General features: G+C 49.8%; 1 protein-coding gene across 2 annotated transcripts in view; it reads right to left on the minus strand.

The window, feature by feature from the left end:
• The window catches only part of LOC308149129 (E3 ubiquitin-protein ligase TRIM39-like), a 21,117-nt gene that overhangs the window by 64 nt on the left and 8,553 nt on the right, over positions 1-12,500 (minus strand). For both annotated transcript variants that reach the window (XM_080520797.1, XM_080520796.1), the window contains 10 exons: positions 10,890-11,466; positions 9,939-10,113; positions 8,947-9,042; positions 6,599-6,688; positions 6,076-6,219; positions 3,269-3,416; positions 1,923-1,967; positions 1,805-1,831; positions 1,547-1,722; positions 1-752 (listed from right to left, as the gene is read on the minus strand). The exon at positions 1-752 is cut by the window's left edge and continues 64 nt beyond it. In XM_080520797.1, coding sequence (XP_080376923.1) covers positions 384-752; positions 1,547-1,722; positions 1,805-1,831; positions 1,923-1,967; positions 3,269-3,416; positions 6,076-6,219; positions 6,599-6,688; positions 8,947-9,042; positions 9,939-10,113; positions 10,890-11,466 — 1,847 coding nt within the window. In that variant the 3' untranslated portion in view covers positions 1-383. The remainder of the gene's footprint in view (positions 753-1,546; positions 1,723-1,804; positions 1,832-1,922; positions 1,968-3,268; positions 3,417-6,075; positions 6,220-6,598; positions 6,689-8,946; positions 9,043-9,938; positions 10,114-10,889; positions 11,467-12,500) is intronic.

Consider the following 12,500-nt stretch of genomic DNA (forward strand, 5'->3'; position numbering starts at 1 on the left):
TGAGGCCCAGAGCTCCGACACAGAAACCACACGGACCACAAAAGGTAAATATTTATCTATAAACAGACACAATATAAATATAGTTTTAACTGAACTTGACGCATCAAATCCCAGAACCGGGCCCTGGACTCCGTCCCTCAGGAAAACTGCCTCATTTCAATTTAGGACTGAAATCACGACCAAAAACTGACGGAAGCGACTCGTCGGTCAAACCAGCAGCGTTTCTGTCCCGTCACCTGATCCGCGGTTCCTGGTCCGCGGTTTGTGGTCCGCGGTTTCTGATCTGAGGATCCTGGTCTGAGGTTCCTGGTCCGAGGTTTCTGATCTGAGGATCCTGGTCTGAGGTTCCTGGTCCGAGGTCGGCTCACATGTTGAAGCTCACTTCATTCCGCCTCGGCGACGGGGCAGATGGTCAGCGGGCCGTCGTTTCGCCCCGACTTGTTGGTGCAGGGGCTGAAAAAAGGGTGGATGGTGTCGGAAAAAGTGTCATTGAAGGTGTAGATGAGGACCCGGGCCTCCACGTCGTAGAAGGACACCAGGCCTTTGTCGCAGTCCACGAAGACCCCGACCCGGGAGGGCTTGGCGCCGACGGCCAGGCTGGTGGCGGGCTCGGTCCTGAAGGCGTAGTCGCTGTAGTCCCGCAGGCTCAGGAACCAGTAGCCGTGAGCCGGGCTCACCGTGATCTTACCCTTCCGGTTGACGGAGCGACTGGCCACGCCCAGGTCCCAGTCCGTCTTCTGTCCCACCTCCACCTGAAGACCACAGCGGAGACGAGGCCTTGAACCACCAGCGAGACCAGATGACTCAGTTACCGTTCTGTCAGCTCTGAACCTCGTCTGGTTCCCTCGGCCTCGACTTTTCTCATGTTCCTTATGTTTTCTACTAATTCACATGTGAACCGAGGGCTACGGTTCTATAATGATGTTGCATTCTGACGTTGCATCTTGTGTTATGTCCTCCATGATTGTGTACTCGCTTGAAGACTCTACTGCGAGATCTCCAAGCTGTGACAGTGCTACGTGTTCTATAGACCGATTGATGCTTGTCGCTGTAAACTTGCTTGCCTTGCTGGATCTCGCTAATGCCAGCTACGGTCTAGACCTATCTAGTTTTCATTTCTGAAATGTTGACAATGCTGATTCTTTGTCATCCTGAACCGACGGGGTCACAGAGAACGTTTTGTGAAACATTCGTCAGATCTGGTCAAATGTTGGATCATGTGAGTCCCGGTACAAGGTGTGACCTGTGAAATGGCTCAACGGCGCCACCTGTAACATTGACCCCCATTCTACGAGAGCTCTAGAAATGTGTACGTAACCAGACGAACAATTAACTCCCTTGTGGCCGAACGGAAAACTCAACAGGAAGTCGGTATTTGGAGGAAGATGGCGGGTTCTGGTGACTGACACTCCGACCACGGCAACTCGGCTCTTTTGGTAGAAAATGGGCCGAAGAGCAAAAGTTGTAAAAATGTCTGGCCAAAGTGTGAGGGTGTGGCGGTGAAACAGGAAGTGCAGTGCAAAGCGCCAGCGGTGGCTCCGCCTACCTCCCAGTAGTGGCGGCCCGAGCTGAAGCCCTGGCGGGCGAGGACGCACACCACCCGGTCGAAGCGTTCGGGGTTGTCGGGCACCAGCTGGTGGCGCTCCCCACACTGCACCTGCTTCCCGTCCTCGGAGACGAGGAGGCGGGGGTGGGCGGTGCCGGGGTCCATGGTGATGTCGGCTGGCACACAGAGCAAGGCGGCCGTCATTAGCAAGCAGAACCTGGAGGTGGCGCCACCTGGAGGACCAGGACAGTCACTCACCTGCGTACTCCTGGACCCTCCTCACCTCTGCAGGGACACAAACACCTTCCGTCAGCTCAACAACAACACAAAGCCGTCACAACAAGTCCCCGAGTGTCTGTGTGGACAGAGGTCTTACTGATGTTGGGTCGGGGGACAGACGGGTCCACCGGGGGTCTCTGGCCTGTCACCACAAAACACAAACACACTTTTCAATTCATCCTGGAATTATTCACAATTTGTCATTTTAGACTTGTTCATTTTTGCCTCAGTAACAAATGACATGTTGGACGGTTCTCCTGGTCCAGGTGGTCCTGGTGGTCCAGGTGGTCCAGGTGGTCCTGGTGGTCCAGGTGGTCCTTGAAATCTAAGACTCCCTACGTCACACATGTTGGAAATAAACTTGACGATATGAAGCTGTTTTGTTTCAGAATCACTCAGGACTGCGGGGGTCTACCCTGGAACTGCTGGTCTACTGTGGACTGGTCCTAGGATCTATGTTGTCGGGGGCTTTATGGCCCCAGTAGGGTCTCCCAAGACCAACAGGTCCTCGGTGGCGGGTCACACTAAAGGCAGTTACAAAAGCCCCGAATGGATGACCCCCCAAAGAGAAGCCTGATGTTGTCCAGCAAGGCGCAGCCGGGGCCCCACCCTGGACCCCACCCTGGACCCCACCCTGGACCCCACCCTGGACCCTACCCTGGACTCCACCCTGGACCCCACCCTGGACTCCACCCTGGACCCAGGCCTGAACCCCACCCTGGACCCCACCCTGGACCCAGGCCTGGACCCCACCCTGGACCCTACCCTGGACTCCACCTTGGACCCCACCCTGGACTCCACCCTGGACCCAGGCCTGAACCCCACCCTGGACCCCACTCTGGACTCCACCCTGGACCCTACCCTGGACCCAGGCCTGAACCCCACCCTGGACCCCACCCTGGACCCAGGCCTGGGGTTGGGGCTTGAGCTCCTGGTGGCCAGGCCTGTACCCGTGGGGCCCCGGCCGGACCCCTTCTCTTCCTCCTGGGAGCCCCCACCCACAGAGTCCAGCATAGGGGTCTGGGGCAGTGGGTACTGAGTGTCCCTCCTCCACAGGGGCTGGACTGGGCCGTGGGGGGACAGTTGGTCCCTGTTGGTCCCTGCTGGTCTGGGCTGCTGGTGGAGGGAACCTCCATCACTGCTGTCAACTATTCTAAAGATTCCATCTTGGTTCCAGGAATGAAGAAAAACTAATTTTACATTTATCATTTTATTTTGTGAGATTTTCTCCTCAACATTCGTCTCTTTGTTGTTTATCTTTGTCTCTTTATTTTTCATTGGTCTTTAGTGGCGGCGTCAGAACGAGTCACACACAATGTCACCTCACTTTGGACTTGATCAGAGACGTTGTTGTTGTTGTTGTTGTTGTTGTTGTTGTTGTTGTAGTAAACAAAGCAGTGACCTTCAGGGACATGATGCAGTGTTGTTCAGAGTGAAACCTACAGACGTCTGGCAGCTTGTTGATCTGGTCCTGAAGTTTGTCCACCGTCTCATTGAGGCTCCGGACAAAGTCTCCGGAGGTGATGTGGGAGGAGACGGAGACGCTGGACCAGGTCTTGGTGGGGGGGGGGCTGGACAGCGAGGGGAACGTCTGCAGGGACACAACAAACATCATCATTACAACTAATGTCGAATCTCGTTCACTGAATCAAACTGTCTTGTTGAAGGAAAGTGAAGAAAGCAGCTTAAAGTCAATGTTTATTTGTGGTTGGATTTCTTTGGGGTTATTATTTCGTAATATTCACGCTGCTCTCGCTGGCTACCTGACAGGCTAGTTAGCATCGACGTGAGCTAACGGCTAACATGCTATCATGACAGATGTGGTGACAGTATGTGATCGAGCACCTGGAGCTCTTGATCAGTTCAGGTTATGTTCTTTCTGTACCTTCACCGTGTCGTCAGGTTTTCCTACACAACTCTGCTGAGCCGGGCTCAGGGAGGACGGCCATCTTGTTGATGACATCATGCTGATGACATCTTGTTGATGACATCTTGTTGATGACATCTTGTTGATGACATCTTGTTGATGACATCTTGTTGATGACATCATGTTGATGACATCTTGTTGATGACATCATGTTGATGACATCTTGTTGATGACATCTTGTTGATGACATGTTGATGACATCTTGTTGATGACATGTTGATGACATGTTGTTGATGACATGTTGTTGATGACATCATGTTGATGACATCTTGTTGATGACATCATGTTGATGACATCTTGTTGATGACATCATGTTGATGACATCATATTGATGACAGCTTGTTGATGTCATCAACATGATGACATCTGTTGATGACATCATGTTGATGACATCTTGTTGATGACATCATGTTGATGACATCTTGTTGATGACATCTTGTTGATGACATCATGTTGATGACATCTTGTTGATGACATCTTGTTGATGACATCTTGTTGATGACATCATGTTGATGACATCTTGTTGATGACATCTTGTTGATGACATCTTGTTGATGACATCATGCTGATGACATCATGCTGATGACATCTTGTTGATGACATCTTGTTGATGACATCATGTTGATGACATCTTGTTGATGACATCATGTTGATGACATCTTGTTGATGACATCTTGTTGATGACATCTTGTTGATGACATCTTGTTGATGACATCTTGTTGATGACATCATGTTGATGACATCTTGTTGATGACATCTTGTTGATGACATCTTGTTGATGACATCTTGTTGATGACATCTTGTTGATGACATCATGTTGATGACATCTTGTTGATGACATCTTGTTGATGACATCTTGTTGATGACATCTTGTTGATGACATCTTGTTGATGACATCTTGTTGATGACATCATGTTGATGACATCTTGTTGATGACATCTTGTTGATGACATGTTGATGACATGTTGTTGATGACATCATGTTGATGACATCTTGTTGATGACATGTTGATGACATGTTGTTGATGACATCATGTTGATGACATCTTGTTGATGACATCATGTTGATGACATCATATTGATGACAGCTTGTTGATGTCATCAACATGATGACATCTGTTGATGACATCATGTTGATGACATCTTGTTGATGACATCATGTTGATGACATCTTGTTGATGACATCTTGTTGATGACATCATGTTGATGACATCTTGTTGATGACATCATGTTGATGACATCTTGTTGATGACATGTTGATGACATGTTGTTGATGACATCATGTTGATGACATCTTGTTGATGACATCATGTTGATGACATCATATTGATGACAGCTTGTTGATGTCATCAACATGATGACATCTGTTGATGACATCATGTTGATGACATCTTGTTGATGACATCATGTTGATGACATCTTGTTGATGACATCATGTTGATGACAGCTTGTTGATGACATGTTGATGACATCATGTTGATGACATCATGTTGATGACATCATGTTGATGACAGCTTGTTGATGACATCATGTTGATGACAGCTTGTTGATGACATGTTGATGACATCATGTTGATGACATCATGTTGATGACATCATGTTGATGACATCATGTTGATGACAGCTTGTTGATGACATCATGTTGATGACAGCTTGTTGATGACATGTTGATGACATCATGTTGATGACATCATGTTGATGACAGCTTGTTGATGACATCTTGTTGATGACATCATGTTGATGACATCATGTTGATGACAGCTTGTTGATGACAGCTTGTTGATGACATCATGTTGATGACAGCTTGTTGATGTCATCAACATGATGACATCTTGTTGATGACATCTTGTTGATGACATAATGTTGATGACATAATGTTGATGACATCTTGTTGATGACATCATGTTGATGACATCTTGTTGATGACATCATGTTGATGACATCTTGTTGATGACATCATGTTGATGACATCTTGTTGATGACATCATGTTGATGACATCTTGTTGATGACATCATGTTGATGACATCTTGTTGATGACATCATGTTGATGACATCATGTTGATGACATCTTGTTGATGACATCATGTTGATGACATCATATTGATGACATCATGTTGATGACATCATATTGATGACATCTTGTTGATGACAGCGTGTTGATGACATCATATTGATGACATCTTGTTGATGACATCATGTTGATGACAGCTTGTTGATGACATGTTGATGACATCATGTTGATGACATCATGTTGATGACATCATGTTGATGACATCTTGTTGATGACATCTTGTTGATGACATCACCACACGAGGCAGCGGTACCTTGAGGAAGAAGACGTAGTCGTCAGAAAGCACCGCCTGGTTCATGGCCGCCCTCCGCCTCTTCAGCTCCGTCAGCTCCTCCTCCAGGTCCTTCAGGAGAACCTGGGCTCTGGATTCTGCTGCCTGGAGGTTCCCTTCCACCACCTGCCACAGACCAGACCAGCCTCAAGACCCTCGTCCCCCATGAGGACCAGACCCTCCGTCCCCCATGAGGACCAGACCCTCCGTCCCCCATGAGGACAAGACCAGAGTCCAGCAGAGCAGTGCTGCACAGCTAAATGACGTCGAGCTGCTCTGCTGGACTTCAGTCTGGTTCTTCTGGGACCATGAGGAGGTCTGCAGGACCTGGAACCCTCTGGAGTCTCTGATGGGGGTCGCTTACCTCCAGCAGCTGGGCCTGGCAGACCTCCACGCTGGACATGACCTTACCTCCAGCAGCTGGGCCTGGCAGACCTCCACGCTGGACATGACCTTACCTCCAGCAGCTGGGCCTGGCAGACCTCCACGCTGGACATGACCTTACCTCCAGCAGCTGGGCCTGGCAGACCTCCACACTGGACATGAGTTTGGCGAAACCACAAATCACTTCGTCCGTCTGTCTCTCAGCAGCAGTCTGCAACCGGGACAAACGTGGATCTTTGAATTGTGACGAACATCAAACTGCTCAGTCAGTAACAGTCGGTAACAGTCGGTAACAGTCGGTAGCAGTCGGTAACAGTCGGTAACAGTCGGTAGCAGTCGGTAACAGTCGGTAACAGTCGGTAACAGTGTGTAACAGTCGGTAACAGTCGGTAACAGAGTGTAACAGTCGGTAACAGTCCGTAACAGTCGGTAACAGAGTGTAACAGTCGGTAACAGTCGGTAACAGAGTGTAACAGTCGGTAACAGTCTGTAACAGTCTGTAACAGTCTGTAACAGTCGGTAGCAGTCGGTAACAGTCGGTAACAGTCGGTAACAGTCGGTAGCAGTCGGTAACAGTCGGTAACAGTCGGTAGCAGTCGGTAACAGTCGGTAACAGTCGGTAACAGTGTGTAACAGTCGGTAACAGTCGGTAACAGAGTGTAACAGTCGGTAACAGTCCGTAACAGTCGGTAACAGAGTGTAACAGTCGGTAACAGTCGGTAACAGAGTGTAACAGTCGGTAACAGTCTGTAACAGTCTGTAACAGTCTGTAACAGTCGGTAGCAGTCGGTAACAGAGTGTAACAGTCGGTAACAGTCGGTAACAGTCCGTAACAGTCAGTAACAGAGTGTAACAGTCCGTAACAGTTGGTAACAGTTGGTAACAGTCGGTAGCAGTCGGTAGCAGTCGGTAACAGTCGGTAACAGAGTGTAACAGTCGGTAACAGTCGGTAACAGAGTGTAACAGTCCGCAACAGTCGGTAACAGAGTGTAACAGTCCGTAACAGTCCGTAACAGTCGGTAACAGTCGGTTACAGTCGGTAGCAGTCGGTAACAGTCGGTAACAGTCGGTAACAGAGTGTAACAGTCGGTAACAGAGTGTAACAGTCGGTAACAGTCGGTAACAGTCGGTAACAGTCGGTAACAGAGTGTAACAGTCGGTAACAGTCGGTAACAGTCCGTAACAGTCGGTAGCAGAGTGTAACAGTCGGTAACAGTCGGTAACAGAGTGTAACAGTCGGTAACAGTCGGTAACAGAGTGTAACAGTCGGTAACAGTCGGTAACAGTCTGTAACAGTCTGTAACAGTCGGTAGCAGTCGGTAACAGAGTGTAACAGTCGGTAACAGTCGGTAACAGTCCGCAACAGTCCGCAACAGTCCGCAACAGTCCGCAACAGTCCGCAACAGTCCGTAACAGTCGGTAACAGTCCGTAACAGAGTGTAACAGTCCGTAACAGTCCGTAACAGTTGGTAACAGTCCGTAACAGTCGGTAACAGTCGGTTACAGTCGGTAGCAGTCGGTAGCAGTCAGTTACAGTCGGTAACAGTCGGTAACAGTCGGTAACAGTCTTTAACAGTCGGTAACAGAGTGTAACAGTCTGTAACAGTCGATAGCAGTCGGTAACAGAGTGTAACAGTCGGTAACAGTCGGTAACAGTCCGTAACAGTCGGTAACAGTCGGTAACAGTCGGTAACAGAGTGTAACAGTCCGTAACAGTCGGTAACAGTCGGTAACAGTCGGTAACAGTCGGTTACAGTCGGTAGCAGTCGGTTACAGTCGGTAACAGTCTTTAACAGTCTTTAACAGTCGGTAACAGAGTGCAACAGAGTGTAACAGTCTGTAGCAGTCGGTAGCAGTCGGTAACAGAGTGTAACAGTCGGTAACAGTCGGTATCAGAGTGTAACAGTCCGTAACAGTCGGTAACAGTCGGTGACAGTCGGTAACAGTCGGTGACAGTCGGTAACAGTCGGTGACAGTCGGTAACAGTCGGTGACAGTCAGTAACAGTCGGTGACAGTCAGTAACAGTCGGTGACAGTCAGTAACAGTCGGTGACAGTCAGTAACAGTCGGTGACAGTCAGTAACAGTCGGTGACAGTCAGTAACAGTCGGTGACAGTCAGTAACAGTCGTAACAGTCAGTAACAGTCTGTAACAGTCGGTAACAGAGTGTAAAACTGAAAACCTGCGACACAGTTCAGAGCATCACGTAATGGAAGACTGAACCCAAAAGGTTTCTAGGAACTTATAAAAGAGTTGCTTCACAGCAAAGTAACTGTCATGTTATTACCTGTTAGTAATAGATTACTAGTAATGTGACAGTTGCTGACGTTTCAGTTGTTGCAGAGCTGCTGTCTCTGCTTCTTGTTAATGTCAGCACTGGGTGAACCTGGAGTTTCTTTGTATTTCAATGTCATCAAATGGTGGAACTGCAGAATTATCAGTCGTGGAAAACCAGGACTGGAACCTGACCTGGATCTCCTGAATGGAGGCTTGGATCTCCTCCACCTTCCTCTCTCGTTCACTGATCAGGTCCTTCAGCTCCATCTCTGTGATCCCCAACCGAGACTAGAGGACAAACACAGACCACACTGAGCTGACCACTACGTCACTCCTCCACCCTTGTGGCTCCTTCCCAGCCTCCACCCAGCCTCCACCCAGCCTCGGCTTCTCGGAGCACAAACTACACCCCAAACTGAGAAAAGGACATTTTTCTGATTATGCAATAAATCGCTTCAGCGTAACAAGGAAAGGTTGTGTGGACCTGCTGCTGATTGAGACGGAAGACTCAACACAGGACCAACAACCACAGACGACCACAGACGACCACAGACGACCACAGACGACCACAGAGGACCAGACAACCACAGACGACCACAGACGACCACAGACGACCACAGAGGACCACAGAGGACCACAGACGACCACAGACGACCACAGACGACCACAGACGACCACAGACGACCACAGACGACCACAGACGACCACAGACGACCATAAATGACCACAGACAACCACAGACGACCATAAATGACCACAGACAACCACAGACGACCACAGACGACCACAGACGACCACAGACAACCACAGACGACCACAGACGACCATAAATGACCACAGACGACCACAGACGACCACAGACGACCACAGACAGCTGCAACATCCTGCTGAATTTAAAAATCCATTATTAATTATATCTCTGTTTAAGATTACAGCATAAAGAAAATGAAGCGAGTCTTTCTATCCAGTAAACAAGCTGCTGCAGCCTGACGCCGCCCTGCTGGCCGGGTGGGGGGGCACGCCCTTACCCCCAGACTCCACCGTCGGCATATTTCTGGATTACAGCTGCGTTTCACACACACACACACACACACACACACACACACACACACACACACACACACACACACACACACACACACACACACACACACACACACACACACACACACACACACACACACCTTCTTGATGAGCCACTCCCTCTTGGCGGGGGTCAGGCTGTGGCCCCGGTGCTCCACCGTCTCCACACACACACTGCACACACACGTGTTGTCGGTGTGGCAGAAGAACTCCAGTCCTCTCAGGTGGGCGGGGCAAAGAGGGAGGGTTGGATCGCTGGCGACGCTGTTCCTGTTGCTACGACAACGGAATATCAAGTGAGAACAATGGAGACCAATGGAGACCAATGGAGACCAATGGAGGCCAATGGAGGCCAATGGAGGCCAATGGAGGCCAATGGAGACCAATGGAGGCCAATGGAGGCCAATGGAGGCCAATGGAGGCCAATGGAGACCAATGGAGGCCAATGGAGACCAATGGAGGCCAATGGAGACCAATGGAGACCAATGGAGGCCAATGGAGGCCAATGGAGACCAATGGAGGCCAATGGAGACCAATGGAGGCCAATGGAGACCAATGGAGACCAATGGAGGCCAATGGAGACCAATGGAGGCCAATGGAGGCCAATGGAGACCAATGGAGACCAATGGAGGTCAATGGAGACCAATGGAGGCCAATGGAGGCCAATGGAGGCCAATGGAGACCAATGGAGGTCAATGGAGACCAATGGAGACCAATGGAGACCAATGGCGGCTAATGGAGGCCAATGGAGGCCAATGGAGGTCAATGGAGACCAATGGAGGTCAATGGAGACCAATGGAGACCAATGTAAAGCTCCGTCACGTTGGCAGGAGTCCCGCTGCAGACAGTTAAGTATTATTAACTTAAGTATTATTGTGTTATTTGGTCTTACTTCAGAACTGCGCAGTCTGAAACAGAGCCTCACTGGTCACATGTGGAAAAAGAAGAAGTTCCAGGAACCAACAACTTGAACGTCGTATTTACTTTTAGCTTTGCTGTTAGAACCTGAGTGGTGACGGTTCTGGAACCGACAGACTGCCTGATGGGCGTACCTGCTGGGTGGCGGTGTGTCGCTCTGCTCCGGGTTCTGAGGCATGAAGGTCTGAGCGGTGCCGGTTCTACCGGAACCCTGAGGAACCCCAGGACTCTGCGAGACGTCGTCCGGAACCGACCCAGATGCTCCCAGTTGTTGAAAACGCAACCTCATCTCAGCAATGAGGCTCTCGGAGAACTCCCCCGGCCTGGGGAGCAGAGGGGGGGGCGGTGGCGGGTGGAGGAGGTGGTGCTGGCTGGGCGGTGGCGGGTGGAGGAGGTGGTGCTGGCTGGGCGGCTCGGCGTCGATGGGCACGCCGGTGTCGGCCACCTGCTTGAACTGCTCGGTGATCTCCTTCAGGGTGCGGTTGATGTGCAGCTCCGGACGCCTCCGGAAGGTCTCCTTGCACAGGGGACACTGGCAGTGCTTGGAGGACTTGCCCCCCCGGTCCCAGTAGGAGCAGATGCAGACCTGGCAGAAGCTGTGTCCACACGGCGTGGACACCGGGTCGGTGAAGACGTCCAGGCAGATGGAGCAGGTGAACTGCTCCTCAGACAGGCAGGCCGCGGGCAACGCCGACGCCATCCAGGAAGCAGCTGCCAGAGAGAGACCGTCCTCTGTAGGGTCAAGACACGTCCTCCCTCGTCCTTCACTGTCCCTGTCCTCAACCTCCAGCTACAGTCTGAAGCACCGTGACTCTGGACCCTCCTCAGCCTGGTCTCCTGGTCCCTGACTGGAGACCAGGAGACCAGGAGAGGACAGTGATGGTTTCAGTCCTTCTGGACGGTCAAAGAGACGGACGTGTTGTTCAAAGCCTCTCAAATCAGTGACTAACGTCCATCACAACTTTTCACCGTCTGAATTTGTCTGAATTCCTCTTTTTTGACCAGAATCTAGCAAATGATCGTCTCCAGTAGAAAACTGACTTCCTGTTTGTGTTCCGCCCAGTAACGAGCGACGTGATTGGTCGGTTGATACCGCGGGGTCGACACGTTCTGTAAGGAGGCCTCTAGTAACAACTAATCATCTATTAAACTCTGATAACAACTAATCATCTATTAAACTTTTATAAGAGAACAGAAGCAGTTCCACAGTTTACAGGGAACCCTGAAAAGCAGTCATGTTAGTAAAATGTTCAGACTCTTTCCTCTCTTCAGGAACAGTTCAGACTCTTTCCTCTCTTCAGGAACAGTTCAGACTCTTTCCTCTCTTCAGGAACAGTTCAGACTCTTTCCTCTCTTCAGGAACAGTTCAGACTCTTTCCTCTCTTTACAGGAACAGTTCAGACTCTTTCCTCTCTTCAGGAACAGTTCAGACTCTTTCCTCTCTTCAGGAACAGTTCAGACTCTTTCCTCTCTTCAGGAACAGTTCAGACTCTTTCCTCTCTTTACAGGAACAGTTCAGACTCTTTCCTTTCTTCAGGAACAGTTCAGACTCTTTCCTCTCTTCAGGAACAGTTCAGACTCTTTCCTCTCTTTACAGGAACAGTTCAGACTCTTTCCTCTCTTCAGGAACAGTTCAGACTCTTTCCTCTCTTCAGGAACAGTTCAGACTCTTTCCTCTCTTCAGGAACAGTTCAGACTCTTTCCTCTCTTCAGGAACAGTTCAGACTCTTTCCTCTCTTCAGGAA

The sequence above is a fragment of the Blennius ocellaris genome, assembly GCF_963422515.1.
Source record: "Blennius ocellaris genome assembly, chromosome: 3".
Lineage (NCBI taxonomy): Eukaryota > Metazoa > Chordata > Actinopteri > Blenniiformes > Blenniidae > Blennius > Blennius ocellaris.